The sequence below is a fragment of the Rhinolophus sinicus genome, linkage group LG18 (genome assembly GCF_036562045.2).
Source record: "Rhinolophus sinicus isolate RSC01 linkage group LG18, ASM3656204v1, whole genome shotgun sequence".
NCBI classification, from domain to species: domain Eukaryota; kingdom Metazoa; phylum Chordata; class Mammalia; order Chiroptera; family Rhinolophidae; genus Rhinolophus; species Rhinolophus sinicus.
In genome coordinates this window covers 14,556,979-14,572,481 of record NC_133767.1, presented here as the reverse complement: position 1 = coordinate 14,572,481, position 15,503 = coordinate 14,556,979, and the positions used below count along the sequence as shown (strand labels likewise).

General features: G+C 54.5%; 3 protein-coding genes across 11 annotated transcripts in view; 1 reads left to right on the top strand and 2 right to left on the bottom strand.

The window, feature by feature from the left end:
• CASKIN1 (CASK interacting protein 1) overlaps nucleotides 1-10,115 on the bottom strand; it is a 26,594-nt gene extending 16,479 nt beyond the window's left edge. The window contains exon 1 of one of the 3 annotated variants that reach the window (XM_019713121.2): nucleotides 9,990-10,115. Coding sequence is in view for 2 of the 3 variants with exons in the window: in XM_074322819.1 (XP_074178920.1) it covers nucleotides 798-891 (94 nt within the window). In the remaining variant the exon portion in view is untranslated. Of the gene's footprint in view, nucleotides 1-797; nucleotides 1,579-9,989 lie in introns of those variants that run through there. The other 2 variants (XM_074322819.1, XM_074322820.1) reach the window with 2 other exon arrangements.
• Nucleotides 9,759-13,924, top strand: MLST8 (MTOR associated protein, LST8 homolog). Of its 5 annotated transcripts, none has more exons than XM_019713137.2 (9): nucleotides 9,759-10,042; nucleotides 10,566-10,740; nucleotides 10,894-10,942; nucleotides 11,026-11,188; nucleotides 11,624-11,699; nucleotides 11,782-11,934; nucleotides 12,748-12,872; nucleotides 13,030-13,193; nucleotides 13,337-13,924. In XM_019713137.2, the coding sequence occupies exons 2-9, from the start codon at nucleotides 10,612-10,614 to the stop codon at nucleotides 13,453-13,455; spliced, it is 978 nt and encodes a 325-aa protein (XP_019568696.1). In that variant the 5' UTR covers nucleotides 9,759-10,042; nucleotides 10,566-10,611; the 3' UTR covers nucleotides 13,456-13,924. The 5 variants fall into 5 exon arrangements, with proteins under 5 accessions (XP_019568696.1, XP_019568692.1, XP_074178929.1 ...); XM_019713133.2 differs by having other exon boundaries at nucleotides 9,761-10,042; nucleotides 10,891-10,942; XM_074322828.1 differs by lacking the exon at nucleotides 9,759-10,042 and adding an exon at nucleotides 10,054-10,194.
• Nucleotides 13,786-15,503, bottom strand: BRICD5 (BRICHOS domain containing 5). Of its 3 annotated transcripts, none has more exons than XM_074322835.1 (6): nucleotides 15,345-15,503; nucleotides 15,050-15,172; nucleotides 14,690-14,845; nucleotides 14,518-14,604; nucleotides 14,084-14,237; nucleotides 13,786-13,983 (listed from the first exon to the last, which is right to left on the bottom strand). In XM_074322835.1, the coding sequence occupies exons 1-6, from the start codon at nucleotides 15,393-15,395 to the stop codon at nucleotides 13,889-13,891; spliced, it is 666 nt and encodes a 221-aa protein (XP_074178936.1). In that variant the 5' UTR covers nucleotides 15,396-15,503; the 3' UTR covers nucleotides 13,786-13,888. The 3 variants fall into 3 exon arrangements, with proteins under 3 accessions (XP_074178936.1, XP_019568699.2, XP_019568697.2); XM_019713140.2 differs by having other exon boundaries at nucleotides 14,503-14,604; nucleotides 14,690-14,833; nucleotides 15,345-15,499; XM_019713138.2 differs by having other exon boundaries at nucleotides 14,503-14,604; nucleotides 15,345-15,498.

Below are 15,503 nucleotides of genomic sequence, written 5' to 3'. Positions count from 1 at the left end.
GCAGCCGCACAAGCAGCTGGTCAACACGCCCATCCATCTATCTCCAGCAGCCCCCGGGGGAGGCTCCGGGTTGAGCTGGGATGAGTGCTGGGATCAGGGCTCCAAGCTCCCAACCCTTCCCTGGGGCCCCTACAGCGCAAGCTCAAGATAGCCAGTGGGAGAATCCCCCTCCCCCACAACCCCTTTTCCCAGCAGGGAAGCCAGAGAGGACCAGGGTCTGCACCTGCTTGGAGCTTAGCCTGCCCTGGGCTGGGCGACCTTGGGTCTCTTTTCCCCCATCACTAAATGGCCCCCAGCCAGCCATGCCTGGACAGCCACACCCCCAGCATGGTTCTGCCCCCCTTTCCCTGAAAAGCATGTTATTAAACATGGGGTGGGGAGGGGGTCTGACAGGGACTGTCTGCCCTGTGATGCCCCTCACCGCAAGGGCCCCCTCCCTCTCTCCATGGGGAGGGCATCCGCCTCGCCCTTTAAAGGCCCAGCAGAGACCTCCAGCTGTCAGCCTGCAGCCCAGGAGGGAGGGATGCAAACACCTGCGACCGGGGAGGTGGGTGCCGCCAGGTGCCCGCTGGGGGGGACTCAGGGTGACGGCCCGGCGCTGGGTGCCGCCCCTCTTCAGTGCTGGGGGCGGGGATGCGGACTGAGGGTCTGGGCGATGCTGGCCCCGCCCCGCCCCCGGGGACCGACAGCATCCCCCTCCCCGCCCTGCGCCAGAAGGGGTGAGGGGCTCGGCGCAGGAGGTGGCCCCCGGGCGTGCCGCGGCTCCCTCCCCCCCACCCCGCGCCCCCCGCACTCACTGGCCTTCCCCGGCCGCGGCCTCTGCAGCAGCCTCTGCGCGGTCCCCACGTCCTCCGCCTTCACCGCCTGCACCAGCTCCTGCTCCTTCCCCATGGCGCGGTCGGGGCCGCAGCGACGCGGCTGCGCTCCGTGCGCTCGGCGCGGCTCAGAGGCGGCGGCGGCCCCGCGGCGCCGGCTGCATCCTCCTCCCTCCCCCGCCGCCTCCTCCGCCTCCCGCGCCCCTCGCCGTCCTCAGGCTCCTGCTCCGGCTCCGGGCGCGGAGGGGGCGGGGAGCGCGTCACGGGCGGGGGGCGGCCCGGGGGCGGGGGCCGGCGGGGGGCGCGGGGCTGGGGCGCGGCACCTGGCGCCGCCTCCCGGACGCCTGGGTCCCCCTCCTGCGGCCGCTGACCTCCGTTCGCCCGCGCCCGCCGCGCGCCAGGCTCCTTGGCTCCACCCCTACATCAGGCCGCGTCCTCCCGAGACGCCCCCTCCCCACGTGCGGGCAGCGCGGGTCAGGCCCGGCCTCTGCGGACACACCGCAACCCTTTGCGAGCGCCGGTGGCTGGGGACATCATCCACCGCGGGAATGGACCCCGAGCCCCGACACGGCGGCGGCGCGAGGCTGAGCCTGAGAAAGGCTTCCAGAGGCTGCGGGACCCAATGGGGGGAGGGACTCGGCGGCAGTGGGCAGGCGAAGACCCGGGCACAGAGAGACCCGGGCACCAGAGGCGGCACGGGAATCGGCCCGCCAGAGGCTGTCAGACATTTCTGGCCCGTGGTTCCCGTGGGAGGTGTCGAGGGACTGTGAAGAGGAATCTCCCAATAATGAATTCAGTGTCAGGGAACCCGCACCCCCACCCCACCAGCACCACTAACAACTGCACCTTCCCCTGCTGCCTCGGGCTCTCTCCACAAACAACACAGGGCGACAGCACTCAATCTGAACTCCAACCCCAGTGCAGCACCCCCAACGGTTGCAGCCCCCCACCTACTAAGGGGGGGCCTCAACCCCCCATCTCCAGCACTAATGGGGTCACAGGCCAGCCCAGCAGCAAACTGAGCCCTCACCCAAGCCTGCTTATACTCCAGCCTCCAGCCACAGACTCTGGCATCGCCAGACAGGACAGTCCTGCTTGACAGACACTTGACCCTTCTACATGCACATACAGAGGTCTCACCTTTCTGACCTCCTTGGCCTCAAGCCCTCATCTTGTCATGGCTGCAGCCTTCCAGAGACAGCCGTCTTGGGGTCTGTGTTCTGGCTCAGGCTCAGTTTCATTTTCATTTGCACGGAGGGGAAGATCAAGGCCGTTAGGAACATTTGGTAAGTTCGCCCAAATGATGGCCTGATTCCCCACTTCTTATGGCCCAGACCATCCAGCACCTCCAGAAGGAAGGTGACCAGAGGGTGGAGGAGGGGAAGCAGCGGGCACTGGGATCCCCTGATCCAGGCACGTGGTCATTCCCCACCCCACCTCCATTGGGTCTCCTGTGAAGTTTAGGGAGCAAGACTAGGTCTGGGCTGCCAGAGGGGTCTCTAAAATGCAAGGGCCCTTCCCCAATCCTTTATGGTGACCAATTCCTGTGCATCTATCTTGGGTCAGGAACCCATGGTAGTCACTTCATAGATAAACTTGGACTTAATGTGCCCATTTTACAGATGAAGAAACTGAGGCTTAGAGAAGCCGAGTGAATCACCTGAGGTCCCAGAGTCTCCAAGTCATGAGTCTGAGCTTTGAACCCTCACTGGCCTCTGCATTTGTCCCAGTTCTGCCTCTTTCTGGCTTTTTCTGGTCACTTTGTCTTTCTGAGTCTCTTTCCCCTCTGTAAAATGTAGTAAGAATGCTACTCCCCTTAGATTATTTGAGGATTCATTGTGATGCTATCAATAAAACACTTTGCAGTAGAAATTAGTAAGTGCTCGACAAATGGTTGCTGTGGATATTGTGATATACTTGGGTCTCCCTACCTGGGCTGTTGGAGAAATGACTATACTTTACTCATCTTTGTATCTGCAGAGCCTAGCTGTGTGCCTAGCACACAGGAAGCACCACAAAAAAATAAAAATAAAAAGATAGCTATCATCCTTACCATTATTTCTATGTTTTGGCTGGCTAAGGTAAACCACTCTGGCCTGAGCCTAACATTTGCAGGGCCTGGGGCAAGAATAAAAACAGAAGCCCATACATTGAGTGTCTAAATATTTAAACATAAATCATGCCAATAACCTATTAAATACAATATGTTCTACCCTCCTACCTTGACAAATATACCTTCATCATGACCTGAAAGGCGAAATTCCAAGTCAGAATGATTGGATGCCTCTGGATAATGAGCTGGCCCCTGCCTGCAGCTGCAGAACCTCTGTTCTCTGCCCAGCTCCAGCTCCATCTATACCCCACAAACAGGCATCCTTTGGTCTCTCCTCACACCTAAGGGTGGCCACCTTGCTGTGGTCCACCTTCAGGAGGACAGACCTGGGAAGAGAGCTGTACAGATTCTCCTAGATTCACAGTGCTTGGTGAGGCTAACACCCTAGGAAGGGAGCTACTGGCCAACACCGTGACCTTGGTCAAGCTCCAGACACTCAGCTGCCTCATCTGTAAAATGGGCCAGTAGCTCTACCTGCAGCCCAGGGTTGATGAGAGGGCCCACATGAAAACAGATGTGTGTCATCCCCCCCAGCCTAGGGATGGGGGCAGTACAGCAGGCCAGCTGATTCAGCTGGGGGATGAGGATGCAGAGACGAGGGACTTGGGCAACCCTCCAGGAAGTCGGGCCTCTGAGGACTAGGACGATCCCCGGGAGGGGCCGCTGAGCCAGCAGAATTTCTGAGGCTCAGCCTGGAGTAGAGCTGGCGGCCACTTCACTGCAGCCCAGTCTGGCCCCCTTCCCAGCTGCATGGCAGCCTCCACCAGCAGGCTCAGCCCCTGGTCCTGCCCACCAGCTGTGCGCCTACTCAGGTGCTCCCTGGTGCTCCTCCCCACCTCACCCCCCCAGCCCTGGTGCCCAGCCCCTTATGTATAAAATGGTGGATGACAAAAGTTACCCTCCCCAAGACTGCTGGGAGCGTGCAGCATATGTTAGCTGCCATGGTTTCTACTCCGTAAAGTGCTCAGCTGGTGCTTGGTACATAAGAGGGTATCCACATCGACTCATCCTGTCCCCTCTTCCTGCCCAGCAGAGATGCTGGAGCTGCTCAGGCTAGGCGGGGAACCTGGCCCGGTCTGTCAATCACCCCTAGGCACTGGACATGTGCAGCCCCAGGCTCCACCCAGAACTCCCACAGAAAAGGCAAAGAGTGCCAAGGCAAAGAGAAAAGGCCAAGGTGGTAACCCCATAGACCCCTGGCCAAGTCTTCCAACCGTCCCTCAGCCCCACTCCTCTCTCCTGCTCTCAGGTTCCTTTGCCGGTTTGCTCTGGACATCCTTCAGGTGCTGGGGTTCACAGGGCTCTTCCTCTCCCAGCTTTCTGAGCCCGCATAGTTATCTGCCACTTCCAGAGCTGCCTCTGAGCCTGGCGGAGGAGCTGCCCTGGAGGAGTAGTAACTCCTGTACTTATAGAGGAAGATGAGGAGGACATACAAGACGCAGGGGCTGCCCAGAGAATAGTCACTTCAGCCAGAAGGGAGGAGACCAAGGGATGACAGCTGAGCCCAGCAGGATAGGTGCTGTCATGTTCCAGCCATGTGCCCTTGGACACATGACTCTACACCTCTGAGCCTGAGTTTTCTCGTCTCCAAAATGGGGGTGGTTTCTCCTTGGCAGAGCTATTGTGAAGACCTGATGTATAACGTAGGTAAAACGCTCAGCATAGTTTGGTGGTTCCAAAAATGTTAAAACAGAGTTACTATGTGACCCAGCAATTCCACTCCTAGGTATATAGAGAAATGGAAACATGTACTCAGAAAGATGCTTGTACAGGAATGTTCATAGCAGCATCATTCGTAACAGCCAAAAAGTGGAAACAACTCAAGTGTCCATCAACTAATGAATGGATAAACAAACTGTGGTCTATGCATACAATGGAAAATTATTTGGCCATAAAAAGGAATGAAGTACTGATACTTGTTATAACCTAGATGAATGTTGAGAACATGAAAGAAGCCAGACACAAAAGGCCATGTATTGTATAATTCCATTTATATGAAATATCCATACAGGCCTTGACGAACACAGATGCAAAAATTCTCAACAAAATATTAGCAAACTAGATTCAAAAATACATTAAAAGGATTATACACCATGACTAAGTGGGATTCATCCCAGGGATGTAAAAATGCTTCGACATCTGTAAATCAATCAGTGTGATACATCACATTAACAAAATAAAGGATAAAAACCATATATAATCATTGCAATAGATGCAGAAAAAGCATTTGACAAAATTCAACATTCTTTATGATAAAAACTCTAAATAAAGTGGGCACAAAAGGAACATATCTCAACATAATAAAGGCTACATATGACAAACCCACAGCTAATATCATACTCAATGGTGAAAAGCTGAAAGCTTTTCCTGTAAGATCAAGAACAAGACAAGGTTGACCACTTTCTCCATTTCTATTCAACATAGTATTGGAAGTTCTAGCCACAGCAATCAGACAAGAAAAAGAAATAAAAGGCATCCAAAATGGAAAGGAAGAAGTAAAACTCTCATTATTTGCAGAAGACATGATGCTATATATAGAAAACCCTAAAGATTCCACTAAAAGACTATTCAAACTAATAAATGAATTCAGTAAAGTTGCAGGATATAGAAATCTGTTGCATTTCTATACACCAATAATGAATAAGCAGAAAAAGAAATTAAGAAAACAATCCCATTTACAACTGCATCAAAAAGCAGAAAATATCTAGGAATAAATTTAACTAAAGAGGTGAAACACTTCTATTCTGAAAACTATAAGACACCAGAGAAAAAAATTGAAAAAGATACAAATAAATGGAATGATTTACCTTGCTCATAGATTGGAAGGATTAATATTGTTAAAATGTCCTTACTACCTAAAGCAATATACACATTCAATGCAATCCCTAATTCTTCTTAGAATTAGAATACTAATTCTAAAATTTATATGGAACCACAAAAGACCCTGAGTAGCCAAAGAAATCATGGGAAAGAACAAAGTGGGAAGTATCACTCTCCCTGATATCAAACTATATTACAAAGCTACAATAATCAAAACAGTATGGTACTGGCATAAAAAACAGATATATAGATCAATGGATTAGAATAGAAAGCCCAGAAATAAATCCTTACTTATATGGTCAATTAATCTACAAGAAAGAAGACAAGGATATACAATGTCGTAAAGTCTCTTCAACAAGTAGTGTTTGGGGGCAGCCGGATGGCTCAGTTGATTAGAGTGAGCTCTGAACGACAGGGTTGCCGATTCGATTCTCACATGGGCCAGTGAACTATGCCCTCCACAGAGCTGCTGCTGAGCTTCCAGAGGGGCGGCCGGATGGCTCTGTTGGTTAGAGTGCGAGCTCTCACAACAAGGTTGCTGGTTCAATTCCTGCATAGGATGGTAGGCTGCGCCCCCTGCATCTAAGATTGAAAACGGCGACTGGACTTGGAGCTGAGCTGCACCCTCCACGTTTAAATTGAAGGACAATGACTTGGAGCTGATGGGCCCTGGAGAAATACACTGTTCCCTAATATTCCCCAATAAAATGTAAAATAAAATAAAAATAAGTACTGTTGGGAAAACTGGACAGATACATGCAAAAAAAGAATGAAACTGGACCACTTTCTTACACCATATACAAAATAAATTCAAAATGGATTAAAGCCTTAAATGTAAGTCCTGAAACCATAAAATTCCAAGAAGAAAACACAGGCAGTACAGTCTTTGACATCACTATTGGCAATACCTTTTTTTCTTTTTTAAGGGCACTCTCCATGATAATTTTTTTAAAATAAATTTTATTGGGGAATACTGTGTTTCTACAGGGCCCATCAACTCCAAGTCGTTGTCCTTCAATCCAGTTGTGGAGGGCGCAGCTCACTGGCCCATGTGGGACTCAAACTAGCAACCCTGTCGTTCAGAGCTCATGTTCTAACCAACCGAACCATCTGGCCGCCCTTGGCAATATCTTTTTTGATATGTCTCTTCAAACAAGAGGAAAACAGAAAAAATAAACAAATAGGACTACATCAAACTAAAGTTTTTGCACAGCAAAGGAAACCATCAACACCATAAAAAGACAACTTACTGAATGGGAGAAGATATTTACAAATGATACATCTGATAAAAGGCTAATATCCAAAATATATACGGAACTCATACAACTTAACACAACACACACACACACACACACACACACACACACAAATCCAATTTTAAAAATGGAGCAGACGATTACACATTTCTCCAAAGAGGACATACAGATAGCCAACAAACATATGAAAAGATGCTCAACATCACTAATCATCAGGAAAAATGCAAACTAAAACCACAATGAAATATCACCTCCTGTCAGAATGGCCATCATCAATAGATCAACAAACAACAAGTGCTGACGAGCATGTGGAGAAAAAGGGACCCTCATGCACTGTTGGTGGAACTGTAAAGTAGTGCAGCCACTATGGAAAACAGTATGGAGATCCCTCAAAAAACTAAAAATAGAGCTGCTACACAACCCAGCAACTCCACTTCTGCATATGTAGCTGAAGAAAACAAAAACACTAATTTGAAAAGATATCTGTACCCCTATGATCACTGCAGCACTATTTACAACAGCCAAGATATGGAAGCAACCTAGATGTCCATCAATAGATATATGAATAAAGAAAACATGGTATATATGTATTATATATAAAGTATACATACATATAGTATATATATACGTACACGACAGAATATTATTCAGCCATAAAAAAAAAATTAAACCTTGCCATTTGCAACAACATGGAGGGACCTAGAGGATTTTAAGCTACGTGAAATAAGTCAGACAGAAAGACAAATACCATAGGATTTAACTTATATGTGGAATCTAAAAAAATAAAACAAATAAATAAAACAGACACATAGAGAACAAGCTGATGCCAAAGGGGAGGGGGGAGGGGAATGGGAATAAAAAATAAAAGGAAAAAAAGAAATATCCAAAATAGGCAACTCCACAGAGACAGAAAGTAAACTGGTGGTTGCCAGGGGGTGAGGGGGTGAGAGGGGAGGGGGAATGAGGAGTGACTGCATAACGGGTATGGGGTTTTATTTTGGAGTGATGAAAACGTTCTGGAAGTAGACAGAGGAGTTGGTTGCACAACCTTGTGAATATACTAAGAGCCACTGAATTATAAAAATGGTTAATTTCATACTATGTGAATTTCACCTCAACACAAAAACACCAGCATAATGCCCCACACAGAATAAGCCCTCAAAATGCTATGAAAGGTGCTGAAAACCAGGAGTGTGGAAGGTACAGAGGTTGAGGGGAAAGCATCCTAGGTGTGGGAAAGGATTCAAAGGGGAGTGTGTGGTGGCAAATCCAATACTGTCACCTACTCTGGCCAGAAAGAATACTTCATCGATGGAGTGGGGAGAGAGGGAGAAGGCTGCAGGGTTCTTAGCGATCAGGCCCAATAGCCCGGGGGGTGACCGGAGACTCCTGAAGGCTTCTAATTACTCAGACTTAGGTTTTTAAAAGATTATTCTGCAATATGATGGACAGCCTGGAGGAGAGCCAGAGTGATGTGGGGAGGCAGGTCAGGATGCTATTATGAAAGAGGGGGTGGCAGATGCACCCAAGTCACTCCTTGCTGTAACACCCAGCTGGCCACTGTGCCACAGAAGGGGTATATAGGTCTGTGGTGAACTATCTTGGCTATAGAAAGTGCAGGTGTCTCTGGGGACTTCAAGGAACAATGTAGCACAGGGAGCCAGGTCTGAGCTGGAGTAGAAGGGCCCAAAGCAGGGCTACTACTGGAAGCCCCAGAGGGTGGGCGAAACGCCCAAGACAGTATGGCGTGCAGACATAACTCTGGAGGGCACCAGCACTTAAGGGAAGGCAGAGAAAGAGACTGAGTGCCTGGGCAAGAAGCTAGTCGACAGGAACTTTCCAAGAGCAGTGCTGTCAGCCACTGTGCAGACATGTCAAGACTGCAGAAGAAAAAGTATCAACTGGGTTTGGCAGCATGAAAAGGCCAGTGGCCTTGTGACATTTCCACTGGAAAGCTGGGGGTAAAAGACACACAGCAGGTTGAGGAATGAGCGGCAAGTGAGGATGCACGTGGAGCCAGCCAAGCAGTGAAGACAGCTCTTTGGAGGAGAGTGCTGGCTGGAAAGAGTTCCGTTGTGTTAGGGTGTTGAAAGGCTGAGGGAAAGGAAGGAGTGGAGCTGGAGAAGGTACTGGAAGGAGGGTTCCCAGGACCCAGGTTTGGGTGGATGGGCGAGGATATGGCCTTGGTCAAGGCGCCAGAGGAAGGATGGGGTGATGCAGCTGCGTTTTAAGTGTGGGGGGAATAAACGGTGGAAGAGCCGGTCTCTAGGACTCATTTTTCTGTGAAAGAGGTCACCACGTGCGTGGACTGTGGGAGAACTGGCATGGAAAATGTGGCATAAGGGACCCCAGTCTAGGAGAGGCCTGGACTAAGTGGGGAAGCAGGGGCGGGGGGGGGGGGGGGGTTCGGGGGGTCGCCCCCCCCCACGAGGGTCAGGACTGGGCTAGACGGGCCTGAAAGGGCCCGCACTAGGGTTGCCAGATCTAGCAAATAAAACTAAAGGGCTCCTAGTTACATTTGAATTTCACGTAGGCAATGAATCAAGTTTTAGAGTATGTCATGTGATACTTGGGACATACTTACACTACGAAAATTAGTTTTGCTTATCTGAAATTCAGATGTAACTAGGCGTCCGGTAATTTACCTGGGAATCCTGACCGGCGTGAGGAGTAGGGGAGCCAGGCAAGGGAGGGGGGGTGGCGTGACGGGCCTCGGGACCCAAGCCTGGAAAATGGGTAGCCATGTCACAACGGTGGGGTGCTCTAGTGGGGAGAAGGCTGGGCCGCTGCCTTGCTCGTCCACCCCGCGCCAGACTCAGACGCCAGATACAGGCAGCACCGAGGCCTCGACTCTGGCTCTTCCCGGAGGCGAGGGGCCCCAATACCAGAACTTTGGTCTCGTCCCACCCACCCCCGTAAGCTCGTGGTGTCGCCCTAATGGCCTATCGATAACTCTACGCTCGGCCTCAGCCTTTATCGACTCACTTCGGCTCCGCTCGCCGTCCTGGACCACGGCGGAGCGCAGAGCCGCATGTAAGGTACGGAGGCCGCGGGACGAAGGCTGGAAAGCGGCTGCCGGGTGGCCGGAAGAGCGCGCCCGGGGGAAGCGGGCCCAGCGGGACGGAGCCAGGGCGGTCGGCGGAGCACTGGGGAGCGCGAGGGTCCCGCCAAGAGCGCCCCCTCCCTTCAGGTCTCGCCACCGGCTTGCTACGCATGCGCAGCCGCAGTGTTCGGCTTTCCTGGCGGCCCGTCTGCCGCCTTGCGCACGCGCGGCACGCCCCTGCGGCAGTGCGGCACCCCGGGTGTGACTGCCCCCTGCCGGCGGTGGATGGGGTGACGTCTCGGCCAGGTCCGGGGGGCCAGGGAGGAGGACCACAGGCCTTGGAGCTGGAAGCTGCCCCGGTCGGTTGTCACGCATGTCCCTGAACTTCTCCGAGCCTCAGTTTCCCCTATCTCTGAAATACGAATGATAATACCTATCTCTCAGCAACAAGTGGACCTATAATCTGTGTAAGACAGAGAGGATATACCTCAAATATTATTCTCTTTTCTCTTTTCTAGATGCTCTGACCTTTGATCCCTGCCGAGTCTTCCAAGCAGCCACAACATGAACACGTCCCCAGGCACGGTGGGCAGTGACCCGGTCATCTTGGCCACTGCGGGCTATGACCACACGGTGCGGTTCTGGCAGGCCCACAGTGGAATCTGCACCCGCACAGTACAGCACCAGGACTCTGTATCCTCAACTGGGGAGGTCGGGAGGGTGGTGCTGGGCAGGACGCCTGGTGGGTTGAACAGCCTGGGCAAAGGCCTGGGGTGGGAGGATGCAGCTGAGCCAGATGGGGGAGGCCTTGAGGACTCTGCTCGTCGTCCTTAACAGAGCGAGCAGGTGAACGCGCTCGAGATCACACCTGACCGAAGCATGATCGCTGCTGCAGGTACCTACACCCTCAGTCCAACCCCTAATCTAGAGCAGGTTGCGCTAGGCACAGCCACACCTCAGTAGGACCTGTACCCACAGGTTATCAGCACATCCGCATGTATGATCTCAACTCCAATAACCCCAACCCCATCATCAGCTATGACGGCGTCAATAAGAACATCGCGTCTGTGGGCTTCCATGAGGATGGCCGCTGGATGTACACCGGTGGAGAGGATTGCACCGCCCGGATCTGGGACCTCAGGTGTGGGGGCCTGCTGCATGGATATATGGGGGTGACAGCCAGGCTGGAGACTGATTCCCGTTGGGTCCCCTCCAAGCAGAGGCTGAAACAGGGTTTGCTGTGCGGGTGATTTCTTGAGGGCAGTGAGGAAAGCAAGTTAGGGCCGAGAGGAAGCAACACAAAGAGAAGTCTAGCCTCAGCCTGATCCCACAGGAAGCTCTGGAGCGCAAACTGCATCAAACAGCAAGTTCCACCTTGGGGCAGGGTGCCGGCCTTTACGCCCCTTCTGACTCAGTCATTGGCTTCAGGCGGCCCCTAGGGAAGGCTGAGCCTCCCAAGTATTTCTTGGGGGGCACCTCCTCAGCAGAGGGACAAGGATAAATGGCCAGGGAAAGGACATCTGGGTGGGGCACCAAGAGCGTCTACTACAGACAGTGTACGTCTCCTACCCCGAAGGTCCCGGAACCTTCAGTGTCAGCGGATCTTCCAGGTGAATGCGCCCATTAACTGCGTGTGCTTGCACCCCAACCAGGTGAGGGGTATGCACAGGGCTGGGTACCCCGGGGCTTTGGATGGCAGGGGTCCTGCCCTACCTCACTTCTCCTGCACCCCAGGCGGAGCTCATTGTAGGTGACCAGAGCGGCGCCATCCACATCTGGGACTTGAAAACTGACCACAATGAGCAACTGATCCCTGAGCCTGAGGTCTCCATCACATCTGCGCATATAGACCCAGACGCCAGCTACATGGCAGCAGTCAATAGCACCGTGAGTCCTGGGGTGGGTGCAATGGGGGAAGCCAGCTCAGCACCCAGCCCCTTATTTCCCTGATTCCCCACAGGTGGGTTATGCCCCAGATGTCCCCTAGGCCCCGCCCCTTGCCCCACGGTCCTGCTTCCCCCTCCTGGGCTCCAGCTCCAACCTAGCCACCAAAGTCAGATGCCACTTCTCACTACTTGCGGTAGCCCCATCAGCAGGTTCCATTTCCTGAATCTCTCAAGTCTGCCCCTTTCCTCCTCCCTATTGCCCCCTGGTCCAAGTCTCCCTTGTCTCCCCATCTCTGACCTCCCTCCCTCCTCTCTGACCTCCCCGCACCCGGATCCCTTCTCTCTCTGCAACCAGAACACCCTTCAGTAGTACCAGCCTGATCTCGCTGTTTCCCTGGGTCCTTACCATGGCCTCACGATGCTGTGGGTTGGCCCCTGATTTCCTGTCCAGACTCATCTTCTCCCCTTAACGTCCATTCAATCACTCGTCCCAGGACATCCCCAGACTGCTCTCTTCTGAGTCTTTGACTGCTGTTCTCTCTCTCTGGGGTGCCCTCCTCCCATCTCATTTTTCACATTCCAGTTGGCCAGCAGCATCTTCCAGGAAGGCTGGCATGGCCTGCCTTCTGCTCTCAGCCCAGCAGGTGTTCCCTGCAGGCAGGACCAGATGTGCCTGCCACATGTCCCCAGCCCCCAGATCCCTGTGCACAGCCACAGTGTTGGATGGCGGCCCCTAGATCGGGGTCCACCTGCTGGGGCATCCTTCCCCATGTGTCAGACTAGAGGCTCCAATGACTTTCCTCCTACTCCTCAGGGGAACTGCTATGTCTGGAATCTGACAGGCGGCATTGGCGACGAGGTGACACAGCTCATCCCCAAGACCAAGATCCCAGCACACACCCGCTATGCCTTGCAGTGCCGCTTCAGCCCAGACTCCACGTGTGTGCGGGGCTTCTGGGGACGGGAGCCCTCAGATGGCTTTGGGAGGAGGGGACTTGTCTGGGGCTGGGGGCTTGATTGGTTGGTGGAAAGCAAGGGGGTGTAGGGTTGGAGTGGCTGATGATGACACCCCCGCCACCCTCACACCTACCCCTAGGCTTCTCGCCACCTGCTCAGCAGACCAAACTTGCAAGATTTGGAGGACATCCAACTTTTCCCTGATGACGGAACTAAGCATCAAGAGCAGCAACCCTGGAGAGTCGTCCCGAGGCTGGATGTGGGGCTGCGCCTTCTCGGGGGACTCCCAGTACATTGTCACTGGTGAGCCCCACCCGCCCTGCCTTCCTGCCCCGCTAGCCCACTGGCAGCTGCTGCTACTCCCCTGCCACCTGGGAGCTGGCCTCCAGCGTGGCCCAGCCTGGGGCTGCATTCTGACCTGCTGCCCATGCTCTCCCTCCCTGCAGCTTCCTCTGACAACCTGGCCCGGCTCTGGTGTGTGGAGACAGGAGAGATCAAAAGGGAGTACGGCGGCCACCAGAAAGCCGTGGTCTGCTTGGCTTTTAATGACAGCGTGCTGGGCTAGCCTGTGTCCTGGTGGGATTGCAGGCAGCCATCCGATGGCATCGGCTAGAGGTGACTGTTCAGCTGCCGAGGTCAGAGTGAACTCCCACGGGCTAGCATCTACGAGCCTAGGCTAGCTGGACCGGACTGACCTACCCTGGCCCTCTTGGCCGGCCTAGATCGGCAGGCCAGTCTGCCTGGGGGCTCTTGTAGCCCGCAGTTGTTTATCTGGATGTAACAGGGCTCGGGAGGCCGACCTGAGGCAGCCTGGCTGGTGGCCCCCTCCAAGCCAGTGCTTTTCCCCCTCCCTGCCCCTGTTTCGTGTCCTGAATCCACAGAGAACACCATCATGGTCAGGTGGAGGGGTTTATTAACCCCCGCTGGCTGCTGCCCTCCACAGTACTGGCGACAGAGCCAGCTGGCTGGCTGGCCTGTGGGCTGGGCGGGCTGGGGGCTCAGTCTGGGAGGTAATAAAAGCAGACTGACACGCAGACGTTGCTTGGGAAGCAGATGTCGATGCACAGGTAGATCAGCCGCTGCCTCTGGGGCCCTGCGGGAAGGGGACTCCATGAACCCCCAGGGGCCCCTTCCCCTCTCCCAGACTATCCTGTGGGATCCCAGGCCTTTCCCCACAGCCGGCCCTGACTCACCCTTGGCTCGACGGGCCCAGTAAATGGGGGTCTTCTCGCAAAGGTGCCTCACCGAAGCCCCCACCTGGGCAGGGTCCACCTCATGGCTCCCAAGCACTGCTAGCAACTCCTGGGCATAGTGTGTGTCCCGGCTGGGGCTGTGAGACCCTTGGGCCTGCGGAGAAGGCTCTGCTTGGCCATGGGCCAGGGACACTTGCACTGCCTCCTCTGGCTGGGCAGGGCCCACGCATCCTTGGATATGCCAGCAACGTGCCAGCCCCGCCCTCAGCTCTTGTCAGCAGCCTTAGCCAAGGGAAGATAGAGCTTCTGTTCCCCTGAAACTGGAGCCCCAGCCTGCCCTGGGCCCGGGCTGTACACAGGACGCTTTGTCTGGCCTCCGGCCCAGGAAGCTTGGCCATGTGCAAGCAGGGGCTGCTCACCCTTGAGGTATTCACCAGAAGCTGCAGGGTCTCACGATCTTGGGGCTCCATCAGGCGGAGGAAGCAGGCCTGGTGCTCCGGGGGGCGGTAGCAGACACAGCCCTGGGGAGGCAGGCAGGTGAGGCAGGCCCACCTGAACACCCATGGGCAGTGACCTCCTCCCCCCCCCACCCCTGGGCCTACTCACGCTCTGCCCATCGAACAGCACTGCCCAGCTGCGATTGCTCTGAGCTGGGGTCACCCTGATGGTCGCCATGTTCCGGGCCACGTCCACCTGGGCAGTTTGGTTGGACTGGTACACCCTGGGGCTCGGGAGGGTCAGACGGAGAATCTGCAGCAGTGGCTTAATGGAAGCCAGAACTCAGCCGGGCAGACTGAGGCAGCCCTCCCACCCCCACCCCCAGCCCTGCTGCGAGACTTCTGACGCTTCCATCTGTCCTCCCACCATCAGCTCAGCTCCGAGCCCTGGCTCCACCGGAGAGCTAGAGGTACTGGCCTCTCCCCCGCTTCCCACTGTCCACACCCCACCCTGGTCCTAAGGGCTCACCTTGGAAGGCCTGGGAGCAAAGCCAAGAAGCCCTCCAGCCACAGCCACAGCCACGGCCAGTGCCAACAGCAGCAGCAGCAAGCCAGCAGCTCTCCAGCCCCCATGGCAGGGCCTGGGTTTCACCTGAGGGCACATTTCAGTCAGTGGGGGCCTGGAGCGGAGACCTGGGAGCAGGCTGGCTTGGGGAAGGTAGGGGCTGAGGTGTGGGAGATGGGTGCAACCCTCCTGTCCCTGTTCAAGGCATGCCCTGAGTCTTCGTCCCAGGAGAGGGCACTGGGTGGTGGGAGGCACTCACCCTGACAGGCCCCGGCCCCGGGTCCTCTGCACAGCAGCTCCCCTGCTCCATGCTGCAGCCCTGGTGACAATGCACTGATTGTCTGCCGCCCCTTGGAGTCAGCCAGGGAAACCTCAGGATGCCTCAGATGAGCCAAACAACCGTCCTGGCCCCCTCCCC

Excerpts from the sequence above, each read along its gene's own strand:
- MLST8 (XM_019713133.2), top strand. The coding sequence starts at position 10,612 with ATGAACACGTCCCCAGGCACGGTGGGCAGTGACCCGGTCATCTTGGCC. Across the intron at positions 11,189-11,623 it reads GCCCGGATCTGGGACCTCAG|GTCCCGGAACCTTCAGTGTC; the intron begins GTGTGGGGGCCT and ends CCTACCCCGAAG. Across the intron at positions 13,194-13,336 it reads CTCCCAGTACATTGTCACTG|CTTCCTCTGACAACCTGGCC; the intron begins GTGAGCCCCACC and ends CCCTCCCTGCAG.
- BRICD5 (XM_019713138.2), bottom strand. The coding sequence starts at position 15,395 with ATGGAGCAGGGGAGCTGCTGTGCAGAGGACCCGGGGCCGGGGCCTGTC. Across the intron at positions 15,173-15,344 it reads CGGGGCCGGGGCCTGTCAGG|GTGAAACCCAGGCCCTGCCA; the intron begins GTGAGTGCCTCC and ends ATGTGCCCTCAG. Across the intron at positions 14,238-14,502 it reads TTCTGGTGAATACCTCAAGG|GCCCAAGGGTCTCACAGCCC; the intron begins GTGAGCAGCCCC and ends CCTTCTCCGCAG.